The sequence below is a fragment of the Prionailurus bengalensis genome, chromosome B3 (genome assembly GCF_016509475.1).
Source record: "Prionailurus bengalensis isolate Pbe53 chromosome B3, Fcat_Pben_1.1_paternal_pri, whole genome shotgun sequence".
In the NCBI taxonomy this organism is placed as follows: Eukaryota; Metazoa; Chordata; class Mammalia; order Carnivora; family Felidae; genus Prionailurus; species Prionailurus bengalensis.
The window spans coordinates 17,201,188-17,224,581 of NC_057355.1; the positions used below are offsets into that span (position 1 = coordinate 17,201,188).

Genomic DNA, 23,394 nt, shown 5'->3' on the forward strand with positions numbered 1-23,394 from the left:
ATCAAGCAACGGCAGTTATTAAAAAAAAAAAAAAAAAGATCTAAGGTGTACTTCATGAAGCAGACCATCAGGAACCCCTGTGGTACCATCAGACTTATACCTTCAGTGGCCAATAACCAAGGCAAACTGGAGTTTGAGAAGGGTCAGTCCTGAAACAGAGAAGCTGTCCCCTGAAGACAAAACCAAATGCTTTGAGCAGAATGAGGCCATTGAGGCAGTCCTTGATGCCATGGCATAGGAAGGCCAATGTCGGGGAGATGACAAAGTGAATTTTCATGGTGGATGGCCATCTCTATGAACTTGATGGATGAATGCCTTTTCTGGTAAACCAGCTGTGAAGGTCTGCAGAGAATTCACTGAGCGTGAGCAAGGGGAGGTCCGCTTTTCTGCTGTGGCACTCTGCAAGACAGCCTGATGCCCTAGGAGAGGGATATAGCTTTTATCATCCCTCTTCCGTTCAGCGTGGAACCTGTCCCCACAATGCAGTCTAAAATGTTTCAGTACTTGTGGAACACAGCTGTTCTCCTTTGGTTTTGCAGATACCCTCTTACCCTCAACCACACCCAAACACCAGCAGAGTTCAGTTGTCGATCAAGCAAAGTTTGATATAAGCTTCAGATGGCGAAGCATTCTCCCCCAGTGTAGGTATTGTACCTCAATAACTAATGTTTTAAATGGCTACTTTGGTTTGTGTCTGTAAGTTAAGGCCTTGGATGTGGTTTAATTGTTTGTCCTTAAAAGAAATGAAACTTTTCTGCTGATTAATATAAAAAAATTTAAAAAGAAAAAGTTTTAATTGGCAATGTATACCAGAAGTCTGTATTTTCTTTATTTGATTTTATACTGGTTTGGTACTTCCCAAATGCAATAAATTGTTGAGTAACTAAAAGTCAATTGCCACTTAAAAGATCAGCTCATGGATGAAAACAACATGACCCAGGAAGCAGCTTCAGAGAACTTTCCAGCAAATTCGTGGAATTCATCAAAAATGAAGAGGAAGCAGAAATCCAAGCACCTTAGTCTGATCATCAGACTCAGCTTGACATCTTAAGGTCCTCCCCTTCACTCTGAGGTCTGGGTCTGCTTTTGGGAAGAACGAGGCAGCCACAACCAACCTGTACTTCATCCTCACAAAACGATGCCCTGGTTTATCGCTGCTACAAGGTGCAACAGAAGGTGCTGGAGAGATAAGGTCACACACTCCTTTCACCCATTGCTGTGGTTCTCACACATCAAGGTGGGATCTGTTAACCATTTTCACTATGAGTAGGATGTCTATGGCACAAATGATACTGTGACAGATTTAAGACCAGCCATTTATTAGAAAATGAAAGAGGGGGGCACCTGGGTGGCTCAGTTGGTTAAGCGTCCGACTTCGGCTCAGGTCATGATCTCATAGTCCATGGGTTCAAGCCCCGCATCAGGCTCTGTGCTGACAGCTCAGAGCCTGGAGCCTACATCAGATTCTGTGTCCCCTCGCTTCTCTCTTTGCCCCTCTCCTGCTCATGCTCTGTCTCGCCCTGTCTCTCAAAAATAAATGTTAAAAAAAAAATGTTTAGAAAGTGAAAGAGGAAGTTTCCCTTCCATTTTAATTATTCTCTGGATCCCTTGGTCTATCAAAAATAAATGACCAAAGAACAGAGCCACTTGGAAAAGCAAAATGGTGCACTGAAATCCAAGAGTAAATGGCTATGGTGATCAAAGGAGCGGAAAGACACAGGTACTTAAGTGTGTATGACTGACCTTGACAAATAATTAACTAAAGGAGTTGTTTTCATGGGAAACTGGTCATCTCACACTGAGCTGGGGGGAAAAAAAGGGAGAAATGCAGATTTACTCCATTCTGGACAGGTGGATCAACCACACAATATGAATGTAGCTCAATACCACAATCAGCCTTTCGATCCCCTGAGAAAAACACTTAACTCAAGAGAACAGCATCTCTGTGGTGGTTCCCTGGGAAACTTCATTCTTGCTAAAATTTAGAACTCAATAAGAACTAAAGGAGAGAGCTGGGACCATTTGGATTAGAGATGTTGACAGCCTTTAAATATTCAAGAAACTATTAAAGAAAGCAACTTTAAAGACGAGAGCAATCCCTGAGGCAAAATGGTCCTAGTATCACACTCACTTCTTGTCACAGCCCCTAAAAAATAAGTCCCAGTATTTTACCCTAACCTTATTATCATGGCCGACCTCCCCCTCTTCTGAGGTAATGTCTATAAATCTTGGCATCCAGTGTGTTTTTTTCGCCACATGTCAGCTGTTAGCAATGGTATTTTTCCTGACAGCTAATTGGTAACATTAAAGAAAAGAAATGAAGAGCACTGTGCTTGCAAAGTCATGTTACACCATTAACAGCAATAAGCATTTTATGAGGGACATGGCAGTGCCTGCGAATCAAAAGGACACGCTTTTCACCCTATTTGCCAGTAGACTGAGAATTGAGAAAATGAAATCCATACCTTGGGTTTATTTACAGGACAGCTGAATTAGCAACACTTCCTGTGCCAGAATATTCTCTCCAAGGAACACTTGTGCTAAGGGGGGGTCCTCCGCAGCAGGCAGACATCGAGAGCCTCCCTCACCCCGAGGGCCACGTGTCCCTTACCTTTCCTTTTGGTTGTGTAAAACCCAACAGCTGCTCCATCCCGCCACAGAATTTTCGCTTGCTCCTTCACAGGGTGAGGTAAAAAAAACATGTCCCCATCATCCAAATTTCTCTCCAATCTTCCAAAAATAACGACGTTGAGAATGAAAAGCACAATCCTTTCCCCGAATGACTGAACCTTTGAGGTGTGGGGGGTGGGGGGCGGGGGGAGGGAGAAAAAGAAAGAAAGAACAAGCAAGTGAGAGAGGAAAATCACACGCGATAAATTTTGCACTTGGAATCAACCCACGCTTCGGGGCCAGGTGTGTGCGCCATCATTACAGGATTCCTTCCGTGCTCAGGAGCCAAACTGTGAATCATAATTTCTCACAGAGGTTTTCACAACCCCGACCTTTCGCACCCATCGGCCTCCAGGAGTGAGGGGCAGTGCCAGAGGGGCCTCCTGGGTCCCCAGGGCTACAGATGTGGAATGTAAATAGAAAGAGAGAACAATCCTTTGCTGGTCAACAAAACAGGAAGTTACCTCTGGAAGGGGCCAGGCAAGCCATTTCAGCAGATTGACTAGACATGTCTGGAAATCATCCCACCCTCCATTTTTAACAACCGCCCCAGAATTCTGACCCTCAGAAGGAGGATAAAGAATTGGGGAAGATCAATGGCTACACCAAAAGCGGACGATTTTCAATGGCTTGTGATGTGATAGATTTGGAGCACACACTAGAGTCCCAATCTCAGAGACTTACTGGGAGTCAAGGCTCATCTTGTGGCTCATCTTGTTCTAAGGCAGTAACATGAAACCACTTCTTGCCCATCCCAATGTCACAAGTGAGGCATTTGTATGTGGTCAAGGTCAGGCCCACACAGAGTTTTAGCATTAACAAGTCAAAATGACTTTACGCTCCTCTGCCTGTTAAAATTTTCTGCATTTGTATAGCCCACAGGTGGCAAATATGTGGCATAACCAGAGGCGTCCCACTCCTACACCCACGGCAGACATAGCTAATCGATCCCAGTCTGTGCGACTGAGCCCGGATACGGTCAGAGTCCTAACTGCAGTCCTCCGGGCAACCACCAGCAAACACTTGGGATGAACCCAATCGACTATCGATGAACAGAAAGCACTGCACTCTGACAAGACCGATATGTGACAGCCTACGTGTGTGGGTATTGGTCACCCCGTCCTATGCGTCACCACGAGATCAGCAATGCCATTAACTGGGCCGTGACTTCCACCCACAAGCTCCCATTCCATTGTCACCACACGCCAGGGAGGTCCTGATTCATAGGTAAGGAAATTGAAACTCAAAGAGGGTAAGTGACTACATGTATTGATTTCCCTGCCTCATTCCAAAGAGGACTTATGACAGCTGAATGAGGGCTCTGCCAGAGACAGGCAGGCTCAAAATAGGCCAGAGCTTCTGAGTCCCAGGCCAGTGCACCTGCTATAGCCCAGCTCATGGTTCCTTTCTGCATCTTCATGCATTAGAGCTAAGACTTGGCAGGGGCACCTAGGCAGCTCAGTTAAGCACCCAAGTCTTGATTTCGGCTCAGGTCATGATCTCACGGTTTCATGAGTTCAAGCCCCGAGTCCAGCTCTGTGCTGACAGTTGCAGAGGGATTCCCTGTTTCCCTCTCTCTCTCTCTCTCTACCACTCCCCCACTTGTGCGCACTCTCTCTCTCTCAAAATAAATAAACATTTAAAAAAAGAAAAAGAACTAAGACTTTGGTAAAGTTTCACATAAGTATCTATGCTTAGTTTTATATTGAATACTTTACCCCTTAAAGTTTTATCATCATCACCATCATCACCATCATCGTCGTCATCTATGATACTGACTTTACAGCCTAGATTTGTGGGGAGCTCTTTAGCAACACCCAACCTCTTTGAGCCTCCGTTTCCTCCAGTGGTCAAGGGAGAAGATTGCCTAAGTGGTCCTTAAAACACTTGTTTTGGGGGAAGGGGAGGGGAAAAAACACTTGTTTGCAAGTGCTCTGATAATAAAAACAAGGCAGCTTGCAGCACCCTAGCAAATGGCACAAAGTGTTCAGTGCCAATAAACTTATTAATTGGTCCAGAATGCAAAATAGTTCACCCTCATCTGGAGCCAAATCTTAAATGAGAAAAAGCTTTGTGAAAACCACACCAGCTTAACTCTGAGAAGCCACCGCAACTTTGTATCTCAGACAGTAGCAGGCCAAATCAAGTTCAGACTTTAAGAATAACGAGCTGGTCACACAAAACCTGAGTAGGGTGATGTGGGAGGTTATATTTTTCAACTTACAAAGCCAAAAAGTTCAGAGGAAAGCCAGAAGAGAAAAGCAGATTGCATCTGGCAGAAGGGAAATATCCAATCAAAAACTGGCAGGAGAAAAAGGAGAAAAAGAAAAGGCACTTAATTCGTCCAATTTCATTACAGGGGGGAAAAAAAATGGGTGACATGTGATTCTGACTTAGAAACGTTTCTGAAAATACAAAACTGAGATCCAATTCTAATCCCTCAATTAGGAGCACTAATTATGTTAACAGAAAGAACATTAACCTTTTTTTTTTTTTTTTTTGGTAATTTACAAAGAAGAGCTGGCTAAGAAACAAAATGTGATTAAAAGAAAAAAATAAATAAATGTCAAGACCTGAAGTTCTACAAATGGAAAGGGAAACTATCCACAGACAGTTGGGGACAGCTAGATCTTTACAACATGGTTCATTAAGTGCAAGTAACATCCAAGCTTCTTTCTGTTCACAACATAGGCCACATTTTCAGAAAATTTGGGGTTTTCTTCATCTAAACACAGAAGAATTGACACATGGAAGAAGTGACCACTCTTGTTCTCGAAAAAAAAAAAAAAATGATTTAAAGAGCAAATCAGACTCCTCCTGGCATTCAGAACACCCAGCCACTAAATACCATTGGCCCACCTGTGGAAAGGGACCAGCATAGAAACACAAACGGGTACACCAGGCCACCCCACTGGGTCCCCCACACACATTTGCTGAATCTCAAGCCATTTGCCAGTTTTGGGGGGGACGGTGGGACCCTTTACAAAACACTATCTTTTCAGTCAGTTAAAATCGGACCTGAAAAATCCTGCTGTGTACAATTTGGGTGTAACCAGAGGGCATTATGCTAAGTGATATAAGTCTGACAAAGACAAATATTGCATGATCTCACGTGCGTGTGGAATCCGAAAAAGCCGAACTCCTAGGAACAGAGAATACAATGGCGGTGACCAGGGGCTAGAGGTGGGAGAAAAGAGAAGATGTTGGTCAAAAGGTACAAACTTCCAATTGTACGATGAATAAGTTCTGGGAATCTAGTATACAGCATGATAACATATATAGCTAATAATACTGTATTATATTAAAGTTGCTAAGAGAATAGATCGTAAATGTTCTCATCACCAAAAAATGGCAGTTATGTAATGGAATGCAGGCGTTAGCTAACGCCATGGTGAGAATCATGTTGCAATATGTAAGCGTATCAGATCAACACGTTGTACACCTCAAACTTACACAACGTTTATGTCAGATGTACCTCAATAAAGCTGGGGAGGGGGACAGGCATGAAAAAGGCAACTCACAGGCTGGGAAACAGTATTTGCAAATCGTATCTGCAGTGTATGCAATAAGGACTTGTGCCCAGAATATATGAAAAAGTGTTTACAACTCAACAGTAAAAAGCCAACCAACCAATTAAAAAGGGGGCCAAGGAGGGGCACCTGGGTGGCTCAGTCGGCTGAGTGTCCGACTTCGGCTCAGGTCATGATCTCACAGCTCGTGGGTTCGAGCCCTGCGTCGGGCTCTGTGCTGACAGCTCGGAGCCCAGAGCCTGCTTCGGATTCTGTGTCTCCCTCTCTCTCTCTGCCCCTCCCCCACTCGTCCCATGTCTCTGTCTCTCAAAAACAAATAAACACTAAAAAAAATTTTTTTTTAAATAAAAAGGGGGCCAAGGATTTCAATAGACATTTTCCCAGAGAGGATATACAAATGGCCAACAAATACATGAAAAAATGTTTAACATCCTTAGCCAGAGACATACAGATCGAGACTACAATGAGATACCACTTCACACTGGGTAGGATAGATAACATTAAAAAAAAAAAAAAAAAGACAGTAACGAAGTATCAGGGACACATGGGAAGATGGACACCCTCAGACGTTGCCAGTGGGAATGTAAGGCAGTCCCGCTTACCAGCAGTTCCACTCCTAGGTCCATACCCAAGATGACTGAAAATATATGTCCTCGCAAAAACTCGCACCCAGATGTTCATAGTGGCATTATTCACAATGGCCAAAAAAACTGAAACAACTCAAACGTCTACCAACAGATAAATGGATGACCAAACGTGGTCTATCCATGCAGTGGGATAATACTGAGCCACAAAAAGGAATGAGGTCTGACATGTGCTACCGTGTGGAATAACCTTGAAGACCTCATGCTCCGTGAGAGCAGCCGGACCCAAAAGACTGACTACCTAGTGTATGATTCCATGGATGTGAAATGTCCAGAATGGACAAATCCGTAGAGACAAAAAGCAGATTCGTTGCCAGGGGCTGGGGAAAGACAGAAATGAGGGGTGACTGCTGATGGGTAAGGGGTTTCCTTTTGGGGTGATGAAAACATTCTGGAATCAAGTAATGGTGACTGATGTCCAACTCTGTGCAAATACTGAAAATCACTCAATTATATGCTTTGAAAGGGTGCAATTTAGAGTACACATTTATCCGCTCATTTTCTAAACCAAACCTGAAAGAATACTGATAATTCATTTAGTATTTACAGGACCCAGTGAGGGAGATCACGTGGACTGTGGACACATCCACCATTTCAAGACTGCCAAGAAGCACCTATGGAATGAAGACAACTGTGCCAATCAAATGAAAACAGGCAGACATGACATAAACAGTCTAAATTCTTCACTAGTTACTACCTTTTTCCTCAGCTTCTGCCCGAGCCAAACTTCAGTGGAGAGATTGCCACAGGGACTCCGAGGAGCTGCTGGGGCACCTGCCCTTACCCCTGCCATCCTAGGTTTTGGCTTTACAACTGCTCCAAAAAACCACAGCCCGTCAAAGATCTCCATGCCCGATCTCAAAGAGACTAGAGTTTATGTCCGGTTAAATCACTTACTAGCTGTGTGGCTCAGCCTCAATGTGTTCATCTGCAAAACCAAAACCTTTAAGATTCTAAAAGTAGATAATCCCCACAGAGTCTGAGGTAACACACAGGTGAGTACCTAACACAATGTCTGACTCATGGTAAGCACCAATAGACAGCACTTGGAGGCAATACGCAGAACTCTCCTACACACTAGAGATCGTTTAAAGTTTTAAAACTAAGACACGAGGGGCCACTCAGGAAGGTAAGAGAGATTTGCCAATAGCCAGATGTCTGTTGCACACGACCATTTATTACTCTTTTTTCCTACCGGCAGGGTATTCTAGATTGAAAAGATGTTGCAGTCCTAACTTGCGAATGTGACTTATTTGGAAATAGGGTCTCCAGATGATCGAGTTAAGATGATGAGGTCATGGGGTGGGGGGAGGGCGCCTGGGAGGAACAGTCGGTTAAGCATCCGACTTCGGCTGTCATGTTCTCGTGGTTCGTGGATTCAAGCCCCACATCGGGCTTTGTACTGACAGCTCAGAGTCTGGAGCCTGCTTTGGATTCTGTGTCTCCTCTCTGCCCCTTCCCTGCTCACTCTCTGTCTCTCCCTCTCAAAAAAAAATGAATAAACATTAAAAAAAAAAATGTTAAAAAAAAAAAGACAAGGTCATTAGGGTGGGCCCCGATCCAATACGGCTGGTGTCCATATAGAAAGGGGGGACCTGGACAGACACAGACCCACACCAAGGGAAGATGACCGTAAGTCCAGGAACACTTGAGGCCACCAACAGCTAGGACAGAGGCGTGGAACAGATTCTCTCCCGTGGCCCTCAGGCTTGTAGCCTCAGGGGACTGAGACCATACATTCCAGTTGTTTCCGCCCTAGGAGACTAATCCACAAAGGGAGACTGCTTTCGATTATTAACACGATAATAAGCACAGTGCCTTGAAACCTGTTTTGCAATATCCATGGAAATTTACATGCCCTCACCTTCATCAGACCTTCTCGGGCAGGATCAGAGGTTCGCAGCACATCTTCGGTGGCCCACCAGGCCTCCTGTATGTAAACAGCCACAACTAAAGAGAAAGCCAAGAGAAAATGATGATGTGCACACGGCCACGAGGCCACCGGAGAGGCGGTTTCAACATCACGCGACCTCCAGAGAGGCGCAAAGGAGGAGGATGTGTGGGTAACGCGGGCGATAGCTCTAGAACGTGTTCTCTGACAGCACTGAGCAGGACAGAGTGACCCCTCTCACCTGAAGGGGACTCCACAGAGATCTTCACAGATGGCCCGTTGCCGGCTCCAAAACGAGATATATGTGTCCCCATGCTACTGGGCAAAACATGCTACACACCACACTGCTCACAAATTCGATGGCCAAGAATTACATTTTTTTTTTCCTTCAAGGTCCAATTATGGGCTGCAACTCAGAACTCCCCACTTAGTCAAATCCAACATTATGGCAGGGCATCAAACACACCATCTTCTCGTTGCCCTCAGCACCAGGCTTGGCCCTGGCTTTTTTTCCATGATTTTTTTTTTTCCCCTTCTCACAATGAAACTGTCACCTGCATTTTTCTGAGGACACCAGTGCTCTGAGAGGTAAAGTAACCTGAAGGCAGCGAGCTGGGGGGGGGGGGGGGGCGGCTAAGGTGGGTCCACCCTTGGGCCACTGGACTCCAAGTACAGTGCTCTCTCGCAGAGGCCAGAAATGAGTCAGCTGTTAGAATATGGGGTGGCGGGGGTGCCTGTGAATAAGGAGGCTCTGGGGCTGGATCTGCAGAAGGAAGAGACGTCTCTCCTCCAACCACTCCTGCCCCACCCCACCCCAGGCTACACAGCCCCTGAAGCTTGTGGATTCTGCCCACTCCATGTTCGGACATGGGCCCTGCTACTTACTCTAAGGGTGACCTTGGAACACCTCAACCTCACTGAGCCCCAAAATCATCAGAGTTGCCCAAACTGATCACCTGAGGTGGCTGACAAGTTCTGATGAGGATCGGATGGAAACACCCAGCACAGGGCCAAGTGACAGCTAATAGACGTCTCCCTCCTCCCCCGCTCCATGCTGCTGCCACCTCGTGATGGGCCCCATGCCCTCCTAGCCAGCCCCAGATGCCAGCAGGGTCCAGGCCATCATGCACAGAAGACCATGACAGTACCTCACCTGACCCCCTGCCTCAGTTTCCCCCACTGATCCATCCCTACTGAGTGGTCACTCCAAAGGCAAATCCAGTCATGGCCTCTGCCTCTTGCCCCCCTGCTGGGCAACCCTCCTTTCCTTGCTTAAGGATTCCACTTAAACACCAAAGTTACTTTGATTGTTTTCTGGTTGTTGTTGTTTTGTTTTTTATTTTATTTATTATTTTTTTAATTTTTTAAATTTATTTTGAGAGAGAGAATGCATGCAAGAGAGACAGCACAGAGGGGGAGGGAGGGAGAGACAGACAGAGAGAGAGAGAGAGAGAGAGAGAGAGAGAGAATCCCAAGCAAGCTCTGTGCTTTCAGCACAGAGCCTGACTCGGGGCTCAATACCATGAACCATGAGATCATGACGTGAGCTGAGATCAAGAGTCCATCACTTAACCAACTGAGCCATCCACACACCCCTGTGGTTTTTTATTTTTTAATTAAGAGCATTCTTTACAGCAGTTTTATTGGGTTCATAGCAAAATTGAGAGGAAGGTGCACAGACTTCCCAGGCACCCCATGCCCGCACATCCGCACTGTGTCCCCCACCGTCACTATCTGTACCATTGCGGGAACATTTGTCACAACTGATGGAACTACACTGGCACATCATAGTCCCCCAACATCTATAGTTTACATTAGGGTTCACTCTTGTTATACAGTCTGTGTGTTGGACAAATGTGTAATGACATGCATCTCTCATTATGGTATCCTACAGAGTATTTCCACTGCCCTAAAAATTCTCTGGTCTTCATCGATTGACCCCTTCCTCCTACCCCTGCTCCACCCCTGGCACTGATTTTTTTTTTTTTTTTTTTTTTTTACTGTCTCTATACTTTTGCCTTTTACAGAATGTAATATAGTTAGAATCCTACAGTATGCAACCCTTTTCAGACTGGCTCCTTTCACATAGTAATATGCCTTTAAGATTCCTTTCTTGTCTTCTCATGGCTAGAGATCTCAAAAATCTTTTTAGCACTACATAATATTCCATTGTCTGGATGTACCACACAATTTCCCCTCTGATATCTTTTTTATACCCCATTTTATTAAATTGCCATTTTTTAAAAACTTTTTTTCATGTTTATTTATTTAAGAGAGAGGGAGAGGGAGAGCATGAGCAGGGAAGGGGCAGAGAGAGAGAGAGAGAGAGAGAAGAGAGAATCCCAAGCAGGCACCATGCCATCAGCACAGAGGCTGACATGGGGTTTGATCTCACGAACTCAAGTTCATGACCTGAGCTGAAATCAAGAGCCAGACACTTAACTGACCGAGCGACCCAGGCACCCCACATTGCCATTTTTATGCCAGTTTCTCAACCCTGAGGGGTCCAGAAGCCACACAGTAAAACGATGCACCTTCCTAGTCAGATCTTTTTAGCTGAAGATGTGGAGGAAAATGACATGGAATAGAAAACAAAACTCACTCGAACATTCATATAAGGTTCATGACTGAGAAACCAATTTTGTGGGCCAATCAGGTTAAGCTGCTGCCACCTTCTTCCCTATTTCTCTCTGCACTTGGAGGAACTTAAGTAGAAAACTCTATGAAGACCAAGTTACAGTGACATTAGTCAGTTATTAAGCATGAACTCTGCCCAACCAGCCCCTCCTCCCCAAAGACCAAGAGCATCTAATCCACTATGTCAGTGTCATATCATTGTTGAGTTACATCATCAACAATCGTTCCAAAACTGACTGAGCCAGCTTCGAGAGAAGGGCCAATTAAATGCCTGTCACCCGCCTTCATTTATTCAATTAAAATCATGTTCAAAATGGCACCTACTAGAACTTACAGGAGGTTTATAAAGCCATAAGGATTATTTTCCTGCTTAACAAGGTGAATCAATAAAGGATGTTCCATTTACTAATGCAATGTATTACTGTAATACAGATGTTCAATTTGCTAAGACAGTTTCAAACAGGGAATGTGTGATGATTTGGCGTTTGTGTGGTGCCTTGCAAATTTCACGGTGTGCCGCAGAGCATTAATTAGTCACACAGGTTGTCACAAAATAGATTGAACTGGTTGTTGTTCGGGGGTTTTTGTTTTGTTTTGTTTTGTTTTTTCCCAAAACTAATCTTAAGCTGCTAAGGATACATAACAATGAAGGTGAAGTCCAATCAAATTCAACAGACCTAAAATAAATTGTCCTCCAAATCAACTCTTTTTAAAAACAGAATCGGCCTTCTGGAAACCAGCAGCTTTTGATCAGAAAAGTATATCTAGTCAAGAGGAACCAGGAGGACAGAGTGGTGTCAGGGCACAGGGAGAGAGACTACAGCCAGCTCAGCAAGGACAAAGGACGGATCCTGGGGACTGACAGGCACTGCAGAGCCAGCCTCAGGGCATCACTTCTGAGACCCTGAAGCCAGCAAGTTCCAAGAGTTAGAAAGTGGAAGCCACACACCTGTGGTTTTAAAAGAAAATGTGATCAGCATCCCTCGGGCTCTCTCCCATCGAGGGCCTGAGCAGAGACTGGACATCGCAGAAGGCTGTGCAGTGGTGACAACAGTCAAGAGGACGTTACTAGTTAAAGGCCAGCCTCACTGCATGGATTTAATTTCTCTGCCCCCCTGAGCGACAGGCGATGTGCACCACAAAGAAATGTCAGTAATGGATTCTATTCTGTGAACACTCCAAGGTTTCCCAAACAAGTTAAGACAGTGAGGTCCCTAAGGCTACTACCTCCCAGTGGCCCGGCTTCATGGCAACTCAGCATGGTCAAACTGCATTCGACTACCCGTGGCCGAGTTCCTGAATGCATGAACAGTGCTGTCTGTCCTAGGCCCTCAGAGGCCGATGCGTAAATCCCCATTCTTGCCCTTGGGAGGTGGCAGCCTGCAGAGGAAGGAGTGCTAAACAAGCTGCTCCAATACAGGCCGGGGCACGAAAGGTGCCAGAGTCCAGACGGGAGCCAACGCATCACCAGGACCCAGAGGAGAAAGGCAATTCTGCAGAGGGGTGTTGGGAAAGCATCCCCAGGGAATTCAGACAGCTTGGGTTCTGGATCCGTGGGTAAGGTTTCAACAGGCAGAGACAACAGGCAAGGGCACTACAGGCAGCATAACCTGTGAGCAGAGGCACAGAGCCCTACAAGTCCAAGGCCATACTCAGGGCACCTCAAGTAGTAGGGATAGCTGCAACGAGGCCTAACCGATAGAAAGACAGGGCTGTAAACGTTGGTCACGACAAGGTTCCAGGATAGAAAGCTAATATACAAAAGCCAATTGCTTTCCTATATACCAGCAATGAACAAGTGGAATTTGAAATTAAAAACACAACGCCATTGACATCAGCACCCCCCAAAATGAAATACTTAGGTATAAAGCTAACAAAATATGCACAAGATCTATGAGGAAAATTATAAAACTCTGACAAACAGAATCAAAGAACTAATAATGAGACATTCTACGTTCATGGATAAGACAACTCAATATTGTTCGGTGCCTGGGTGGTTCAGTCGGTTAAGTGCCAACTTCGGCTCAGGTCATGATCTCACGGTTCATGAGTTCGAGCCCTGCATGGGTCTCTCTACTATCAGCTCAGAGCCTACTTCAGATGTTAATAAACATTAAAAAGGTGGGGGAGGGGGCGCCTAGGTGGTTCAGTTGGTTAAGCATCCGACTTCTGCCTAAGTCATAATCTGGCCATTCCCAAGTTTGAGCCCCGAATCGGGCTCTGTACTGGCAGCTCAGAGCCTGGAGCCTGTTTCCAAGTCTGTGTCTCCCTCTCTTTCTCTGCTCCTCCCCCATTCACGCTCTGTCTCTCTCTCTCTCAAAAATAAACATTAAAAAAATTTCTTCAATAAAAAAAAAAAAAGACAACGACTCAATATTGTACAGATGTCAGTTCTTCCCAATACGATCTTTTGGTTCAATGCAATCCCAGTCAAAATCCCAACAAGTTATTTTGTGAATAGCGACACTGATTCCCAAGTTTAGAGGGAGAGGCAAAAGACCCAGAATAGCCTAAAGGAGATTAAAGGAGAACAAATTTGGAGGAATGACACTAACTAACTTCAAGACTTACTACAAAGCTACTTAAAGCTTTTTAGTATCCATATATATAAATATATAAAGCTTACTATAAAGCTGTAATCAAGACCGTGTGATTTTGGTGAAAGAAGAGACAATGAAAGAAAGATGAATGAAAGGTGAAAGAAAGATCAGTGGAACACAATGGAGAACCCAGAAATAGTCCCCCAATAATATAGTCCACTGATCTTTGACAAAGGAGCAAAGGCAATCCAATGGAACAAAGACAGTCTTTTCAACAAATGGTGCTGGTACAATTAGGCATCCACACACACAAAAATGAAGCTAGATACAGACTCCTCACTCTTTTTTTTTTTTCAACGTTTTTTATTTATTTTTGGGACAGAGAGAGACAGAGCATGAACGGGGGAGGGGCAGAGAGAGAGGGAGACACAGAATCGGAAACAGGCTCCAGGCTCTGAGCCATCAGCCCAGAGCCCGACGCGGGGCTCGAACTCACGGACCGCGAGATCGTGACCTGGCTGAAGTCGGACGCTTAACCGACTGCGCCACCCAGACGCCCCCAGACTCCTCACTCTTAATAAACACCATCTCAACAAAACATAGACTATTCACTGACCAGTCTCTAACAGACTTCCGTGCCAGTGGAGAACAAGATGACATAAACATTTAGATATGGCCCTGTGCACCTGTGTAGGGAAAAAAACTACAGACGTCAGAACCAGATGGGGTTCAAATTCTGGCTTCTCCAGTTCCTAGTTATATGACCTTCACCCAGCCTTGAGCCCCCACCTGTCAAATGGAGACCACAACATCCTCTCACCCGGTCATTCGCAGGTTTGGTCAATGAGACAATGGAAACTGCTTCATAACACTCCCGTGTCTTCCTGGAAACTCCCATTCCAAACTTCCTGCTCTGGTTTGCAAGGAAATGTCTATCTTTCTTTCTCCAGCTTGACCTCTACTATCCTGTCTGCTCCCTCAAGTGGATACAGGTTTGTACCCACCACATTTTCTCGTGGCCGTTCCTTTCTGTCAGGGAGTGTTAAGCTGACCACCGTCTTCCTCACTTTCTCCTCCCAAGGCTGTTGAAGGAGCACCTCAGACTCGATGAAGACACACATTTGAACCCACTCAGTTCCTCCTGACAAAATTTTTAAATTTTTTTAAGTGTTTATTTATTCATGAGAGAGAGACACACACAGAGCATGAGCAGGCTAGGGTCAGAGAGAGAGGGAGAAGACACAGAATCTGAAGCAGGCTCCAGGCTCAGAGCTGTCAGCACAGAGCCCGACGCGGGGCTCGAACTCACCAACCGTGAGATCACAACCTGAGCCAAAGTCAGACGCTTAACTGACTGAGCCACCCAGGCATCCCCTGACAAAATTTTTAAACCTTTCATCTTGCCTCCCAAGATCTCTTAAAGGAGCTAGGTCCTTTTTTGTTTAAACGTGCTTTTTATAATGAATAAATAAGCAAAGCAATCATTGCTAAGAAGTTGACAAGATTTTTCCATAGTACGGGTCAGGGAGCACTGGTTGTCACCTGTCCTTGAAAGGATGGATGGGCTGTGACAGAGGCGAGCATTCCTCACAAGGATTTTTTTTAATGTTTTTATTTATTTATTTATTTTTGAGAGAGAGAGAGAGGCGGGGGGTGGGGGGGAGCGCGAGCACACACATAAGTGAGGGAGGGGCAGAGAGAGAGGGAGACACAGAATCCGAAGCAGGCTCCAGGCTCCGAGCTGTCAGCACAGAGCCCGATGCCGGGTTTGACCCCATGAACCGCGAGATCATGACCTGAGCCGAACTCAGAGGCTCAGCGGACTGAGTCCCCCAGGCGCCCCTTTCCAGAGAAGGATTTTGAGGCCACCTTCTAACTCAGCAAGGAGGAGCACTGTGAAAGGAGCACTGTGACGGATGAGCAATATCCAGGGAGGAGGCAGGAGCACCTGTGGTTGTGCTCACCGTCCCTCCTCATCTGCCCCAACACCAGGCAGGCAGCAGGATGCACCCACATCATACACAGACCCTCCGAAGGTCACGATTCTGAAGCACATGTTGCTCATGTAACCCACACGTTGAGTCACTATTATGTGCAAAGCACATAATAAATCCACTCAAGGGATTAAATTTAGACTCTGGCTTAAGACACTGACAACTCCGAGGAGGAGACAATTGCCTGGGACGTGAAACGGAATACAGTGAAGTCAGATGGAGGCTGCGTGCTACAGGGCAGCAGAGAGGAAGAGGCAGGCATTCCCACTGAGGGGCTGGGAGAGTCTGCGGTGGAAGGAAAGGGGGCTCCAGGTACGGTAGCCTCAGAGATGTGAGAGGGCACAGCATGACGGGCAAGGACAGGAACTGCAGGGTGCCAGAGCTGACAGCGCGGGGAGAAGGGAGGCGGCCAATCAGGGAGGACTCAAGGGCCTACGTACTCTGCAGACCACTGCCAGCCACCATGCTTTGGAGAAAAAAAGGGGCACGACCCAGTTACAGTTTTAAAACAAGAACAGGTACCACAACCACAGGTGCAAGCACTCACCAAGCATCTGGCACAGCGCCAAGGGCAGTATCTCAGTTAACGCTTGCACGGCTGATTCTTTTTTTTTTTCAGGTGAGGCTCAGAGGCATTAAGAAACCTAGTCAAGGCCAGGTACCCATAAACAGCAGCGTTGGGACTGGGTGTGAACCGAGTCCTGTTGGTTCCAGATCCCCCAATCTCCACGTGAAGGAGAGACAAAAGGACAGAGCCAAGGGCCAGGCCCCGACGAAAGCTGACAAAGTCAGAAAGAGAGGGATGATGGGGCGCCTGGGTGGCTCAGTTGGTTAAGCGTCCGACTTCAGCTCAGGTCACGATCTCGCAGTCCCTGAGTTCAAGCCCCGCGTCGGGCTCTGGGCTGATGGCTCAGAGCCTGGAGCCTGCTTCCGATTCTGTGTCTCCCTCTCTCTCTGCCCCTCCCCTGCTCATGCTCTGTCTCTCTCTGTCTCGAAAATAAATAAACGTTTAAAAACAAAATTTAAAAACAAAAAGAAAGACAGGGATGAAAGATGAGGAACAGACAAGAAAAAGACACTGTGACAAGAAAGGAGAGATCAGCATGGAAAGACCTTACTAGGGCGGATGCTTTAGGATTTCATTTTGCGCTTCGGGTAGGGGAAGGGGCCTGCCACTTATTCAGCAAACAAGGACAAGGGCCAGGCACTGCACTTGGCATCAGCAGGGGCAGGACAGGTGACCAGGCCGTGACCACACACACCATGACCAGCACTCTCGGGCATGAGCGGCCATCACGCACCCACCCAGGGGCTGTGCGCTCATCCATTTGGGCTGACATGACAAAACACCACAGACTTGTACAGGCTTGTGAACAACAGAAACGTGTTTCTCGTAGTTCTGGGAGGCTGAGAGCGGGCTGCCAGCACGAGCAGGCTCTGGTGAGAGCCCCCTTCCACATTCCAAACTGCTAACTTCTCGCGGTGTCCTCACAGGGCAGAAGGGACAAGGCAGCTCTCTGGGGTCTCTTTAGTAGGGGCACTGATTCCCATTCATGAGGGTGGAGCACCTCCCCCAAACCCTACTTCCTAATGCCATCCCACTGGGTTTGGATTTCAACATATGAATTTACGGGGCACACGAATATTCAGACCAGCTGTCTTTCGGCAGGGGGGAAGGGTGGGGGGGCTGGGGCAGAATGCCAGTGAAAGTCCTGAGACAGACTGGGCTTCAGAGCTGGAGGCTGTGGGGACCAAGCTGAGATATTAGCTTCAGAAGTTTCTAGAATAGTCTGACCAATGAGAGACATAATCAGAGTAGTGTTTTAGAAAGAGAACAGTGGGGGGGGGGGGGGGGAGGGGGGGCCTGGGTAGCTCAGTTGGTTGAGCATCTAACTCTTCGTTTCGGCTCAGGTCACGATCTCACGATTCGTGAAGTCGAGCCCCACACTGGGCTCTGTGCTGTCAGTGTGGAGCCTGCTTGGGATCCTCTCTCCCCCTTTCTTTCTGCCTCTCCCCCAGGTTGGTGTGATCTCTCTCTCAAAATAAATAAACTTTAAAAAATGGGGGGGGGGCGCCTGGGTGGCTCAGTCAGTTAAGCATCCAACTTCAGCTCAGGTCATGATCTCACAGCTTGAGGGTTCAAGCCCTGAGTCAGGCTCTGTGTTGACAGCTCAGAGCCTGGAGCCTGCTTCACATTCTGTGTCTCCCACTCTCTATGCCCCTCCCCTGCTTGTACTCTGTTTCTCTCTCCCTCTCAAAAATAAAATAATTTTTTTTTTAATTTTTGTAATGAAAAACAAAAAAGAGAACAGTTGGATTATGCCCAGGTAGGAGGAATTAGCCATTTTGAAGTTAAAAAAAAGAAAAGTTTGGGGCGCCTGGGTGGCTCAGTCGGTTAAGCGTCTGACTTTGTTTGGCTCAGGTCATGATCTCACGGTTCATGAGTTCGAGCCCTGTGTTGGGCTCTGAGCTGACAGCTCAGAGCCTGGAGCCTGCTTTGGATTCTGTGTCTCCCTCTCTCTCTGCTCCTCCCCCGCTCATACTGTCTGTCTCTCTTTCTCTCTCAAATAAATACACATTTTTTAAAAAGTGTTGTTGTTGTTGTTGTTGTTGTTTAAAAAAAAAGGTTGTTGGAGAAGGATCTCCCTGATGGAGTGTAGAGAATGGTTTTAGGTGAAGCTGGAGGCAGGGTGAACAAGTGTTGATCCAGACAAGAAGTGAACAGGGGCTGACCACAGCGGTCAGGCTGGTGGGGAGGGAGATTCCCAGAGGACAGAAAACACCACCTGAGGAATCAAACTGGGCTAAGGCCGAAGAGACAGGGTGGGGCAGAGGTTGGCAGCCGGCTCTCAAGCCTGAGTGGAAGATGCAGGTGCCTTCCCCAGGAAGAAGTGAGGACAAGAGGAAACGGAAAGGCTTTAGTTTTGAAATGCTTGTTAAAGCTAACAAGGTCAAGGCAGCCAGCAGGCAGCTAGATACACAGCAGAGACACAGAGAAGGTTCCTGCCCCTGTAACATCATAGGAACCAAAGAGGAAAGGGTTTACACATGCACACACGCACAACACACACACACACCCCTTACCTCCCCCCCCCCCCCACACCTAACTGCAATCTGTTCATGTCCTGGCCCATGGTCTATACTTCTTCGATCACAACTGAAGGGGCTTCAAGTCCCCCTACTGCCCACCCTCTGCCTTAACTTGATCGCTCCCCTGGAGTCTAAGCTGCCATTGATTGCCCCGTTACAAATCTAAGAAATATGTAATTCCACAAAAAAAGAGTACAGTTAAACCAAAGTGACAGGCCATCTTCCCAAAAGCAAAATACACATAGGAAAAAAAAAAAAAAAACGTTGAAAAGTTCTGGCAGAGGACAGCACATAAACACATTCCAAGGCATTACATGACTTTTATGCAACATTGACCAAGCCGGTCAATAATTTAAGGGGAGGGGAAAAATACCCAAGTTGACATAGCAACTGTCACATTACATTACTTGGGCTACCATTTCCATACAGATGTCTTCCTTAAAGGAAAACACTTCCCCAGATGCCCCATGAACTCGGGCGCCTCTCTGCCATAGAGAAAGAAACATCTGGTTTGCAGTATATTTGCAACAGCCTCCCTGTAGTTCTCAGGCCTCTCTTGCCTTAAGCAATTTTGTTTTCATAAGTCTAAGAGTTTAATTCAAGGAAGAGGGACAAGATGGGGTGCCTGGTTCCTGAGGTGCCGCTGGAATACAAGGTGTTGGGGCAGAAAGAAACTCACATTGGGCTCCTGGGTGGCTCAGTAAGTTAAACGTCGAGCTGTTGATTTCGGCTCAGGTCATGATCTCACAGTTCATGAGTTTGAGTCCCACATCGGGCTCTGTACTGACAGTGTGGAGCCTGCTTGGGATTCTCTCTCTCTCTCTCTCTCTCTCTCTCTCTCTCTCTCTCTCTCTCTCCCCCTCTGTGTCTCTCTCTGTCTCTCTCTACAATAAGTAAACTTAATTATTTTTAATGTTTACTTATTTTTGAAAAAGAGAGCATGAGCAGGGGAGGGGCAGAGAGAGAGGGAGACACAGAACCTGAAGCAGGCTCCAGGCTCTGAACTGTCAGCACAGAGCCCGACGCGGGGACTCAAACTCAGGAATGGTGAGATCATGACCTGAGCCGAAGTCTGACACTCAACTGACTGAGCCACCCAGGGTCCCCTCAAAATAAATAAATAAGGAAGGAAGGAAGGAAGGAAGGAAGGAAGGAAGGAAGGAAGGAAAAGAAAGAAAGAAAGAAAGAAAGAAAGAAAGAAAGAAAGAAAGAAAGAAAAGAAAAGAAAAGAAAAGAAAAGAAAAGAAAAGAAAAGAAAAGAAAAGAAAAGAAAAAGAAACCCACACCAAAGCTAGTCCATCTAGGAAAGGTATCTTAAAATCACCAGTCTGGACCAAGGCAAACGCGGTGAGTTTCTCAGGGCTCAGGGAAGCAGAGAAAGGTGCAGACAGCCCTAGATGCAGTGGTAAAACCCTCAGATGCCTCAAAGACGCACCCCCACCCCCAGACAATGGCTCCATTTTGGCACTAGAAATATTTTCCTTGGACCTTCCCTGTTTTGCAAATACCATTAGTCCCTTGGTAAGAATGACATGTCTTTGTTTGTGGGATGCTGTTTTCCCCTACGTTTAAATCCAACTCACAGTAAGTGCCATAAATTAACACGGAATAATGAAGAAAATCCCAAACAATAGCCAACATGTGTTCCCAAAACACGATGCTGTCACTGTGAGTGCTCTTCGGTCTGCATCGGTCACTGCCCAAGGAAAACAGAAGCCTCGGCTTCCAGCGTGGAGCTCCTCTAGCTTAAGGGAACTCGGGTCCTACTTAACCTGGGGGCCACCTGGTCCCGGCCTCACGTCCATGGTCACACGGGCACCTTAGCTGCCAAGGGGGAACAGGTATTTAAACTGAAGCTGCATTTCTGGCCAGCGCTCTTTTCCCCCAAACTGTCAAACCCACTTCAGTGAGACTCCACTAATGTGGAAAGTGGGGGGAGGGACCCATCTTGGGCCCTCAGCATCACCAAAAAGCAAGCACAGACTCAAACATAAGGATCCCAAGTCCGCACAGTCCTGGGAGGCTGCACCAACGGGGTGCCTGGTAACCAGGTGGTTACCAGGTGGGGTCCCTGGTTACACTTGGCTTCGAGAGTCTGTGGGGCCATCACACTTCAGAGCCAGAAAAACTGCAATGACTTCCCCACGTGCTGAAATTCAGACTTTACCAGGCCAACAAGCCTCTCCCCCACCCACTCCCCTCCCGCCATATAAGCTTGCTTTTTACTGAATAGACAGAAACCACCGTTTCATCGAGTCACATCGGCAGGTCCATCCCACTAAACGGAGCTGTGTTTAAGCCCCATCCACCCTACCCGCCAGGAGGCCAGGCCTCTCCCTTTAAGGCCCACTCAGGATTAAGAGCTCCCTTTCTGGGAGTCACAAATTCACAGCACCCTTCCACCATCACCTTCTGGCCTTTCCCCCTTGACCCCTCTCCAAAATCCAGACAGCACACTCAGGGGTGAAGAGCATCCCAGATAGGGTTCCCCAATTCTGAAGCTCCCTGGGCACCTCAGGGGCACACCTTCCACCCCCTACCCCCGACCCACCACCCACCTGCCCCAAACGCGGCCCCCAGAAGGCCTGGACGGGGGCCTGGCATGTCGCAATCCCACCCGGCCCCGCGACGGCCACTGGGAAGGCGGGCTCCACACAGGTTCCAGTTTCATCTGAATGTTTGCCTTGGCTCGTTGCTGTCGCTGCAGGCCTAGAATGGGCATGCTTTTCCAGGAAAAACTCATCATTTTTTGATTCCCTGCTTGTTTTTCTCAGGGTGCACATGACATGCAATCACCAAAAACTGTAAATAAATTAGCAGCAATTTGAAGGATGAGTGTTATGCTTGGTCACAAAACGTCCTGGAAGCGAGCTAGGGGGATAGATGTTCTAATCAGAGAAGTCAACATGCGGTGAAAAGACCACAAACAATCTCTCCTCCGGCCGCCTGCGCCGGAAGTATCCCCCGTTGTTTGTCAGCCTTGCCGCCCCCACCCCACCCCACCCCACCCCGCCCCTGCACAGGGAGGAGAACTGGCCCAACACCCACCCGGAAGAGCCCTCCAGTCCAAGAGCCGACGGTCCGCCCACGGAGATGAGCCACCGGAAATGACTCGAGAATGAACGGCCACCAGGGATGTGCCCCACATTGAAGGTGCACCCAGGCCCCCACCCAGACCCCACCCTCCAATCTGAGCTCCCACAGACCCATTCAGAGGCGAGCGCTGCTTCCCCTCACCCACAAGGTGATTTTCCCTCCCGGTTGCCCAGCACTGTAGGCACCAGCGCCAAGCCCAGCTGAGAGCTGAGCCATTCCCAGCCCCTCCTCCCCGTACCTGCCATCCACCCCCAGTCCCGTCCTTCCCACTGTTTCCCCAACCCTTGCCCTCCCCGCCAGGCATCCCTCCCCTGGGCTCTAACCGTCCTCCCAAGGATCTGTTGGCTTGTGCTCCCACTCATCCTCCCTTCTGGGCACGCATAAGGCACTCTGCAAAGAGCTGAAGAACCAAAGAGGACCCCTGTCTCCAGCCCCAGAGCCCGCCATCCTCCAGAGCATCACGAGGCATCTAACTGCCCTCAGCATGGCCTCCCAGCAGCCAAGGGCCCGGAGCATAATGAGAAGGTTCTGTGAAAGGAAACTTTAAAATATTCAAAGAAGGGACCAGGTGAGTCATGGCCAGACTGCAAGATGGGAAGCTGCTGGGGGACAGTGGCAGGGCGGCGGGATGAGCTTCTGGGTCCCCTGTGCCTCTGCAGGTGCTCCTTTGGGTCCAGAGCCCCCAGCCCTGCAGGGCAGAGGGGCAGCCCCTGTGACCACTGTGTGACCACCAGTGAGCCCAAATGCCAGGAAAGAGAACCAGCGGTCCCAGAAAATAGACAGTGGAGAACTCCCGCCCCCTATTTTGACCAGACTGCCACCTCCCTGCCAAGAACCAGGGCTGGCCCCTCCCTCCACCCAGCAATACCCAAAAGACCCCTTATTCCAGAAACTTCTATAATGCTGTAGCATTAACTCTCTTTCATTTGACTCAATTATAAATTACCATTTTTAATCAGCCTCTGGTATTCTTCACCGTCTCCTCTGATCATCTGACCTCTGGGTTTTACATGAAAAAAATATATATATATCAAAAAGACAATTGTCAGAAAAAGTGCTGGAAAAAAAATCTGGCAGGTTTCCTAACATGGAAAACAGGTAGACATCATCTAGGAAAACTATACATGGGGCCCAGGAGCTTGCCGAGACACCTTCCAACAGAGAGGGTCAGATGTTAAAAGACCAAGTGTAGAGGGTAAGAGGCACCCCCATAACCAAGGACAGGTCCCCAGGCCCAGCACAATCCTTTAAGGTCATATGGGAAAGACTGCAGCAATGAGTAAGTTTGGGCAGGCTAGGAAA

The 23,394-nt window shown here is 47.4% G+C and overlaps 1 protein-coding gene across 1 annotated transcript in view; it reads right to left on the bottom strand.

Annotated features, from left to right (window-relative positions):
- Positions 1-23,394, bottom strand: part of LOC122468289 (protein FAM169B-like) — a 91,169-nt gene that overhangs the window by 33,232 nt on the left and 34,543 nt on the right. The window contains exons 4-5 of the mRNA XM_043554777.1: positions 8,709-8,794; positions 2,612-2,789 (exon numbers count right to left, since the gene is read on the bottom strand). Coding sequence (XP_043410712.1) covers positions 2,612-2,789; positions 8,709-8,794 — 264 coding nt within the window. The remainder of the gene's footprint in view (positions 1-2,611; positions 2,790-8,708; positions 8,795-23,394) is intronic.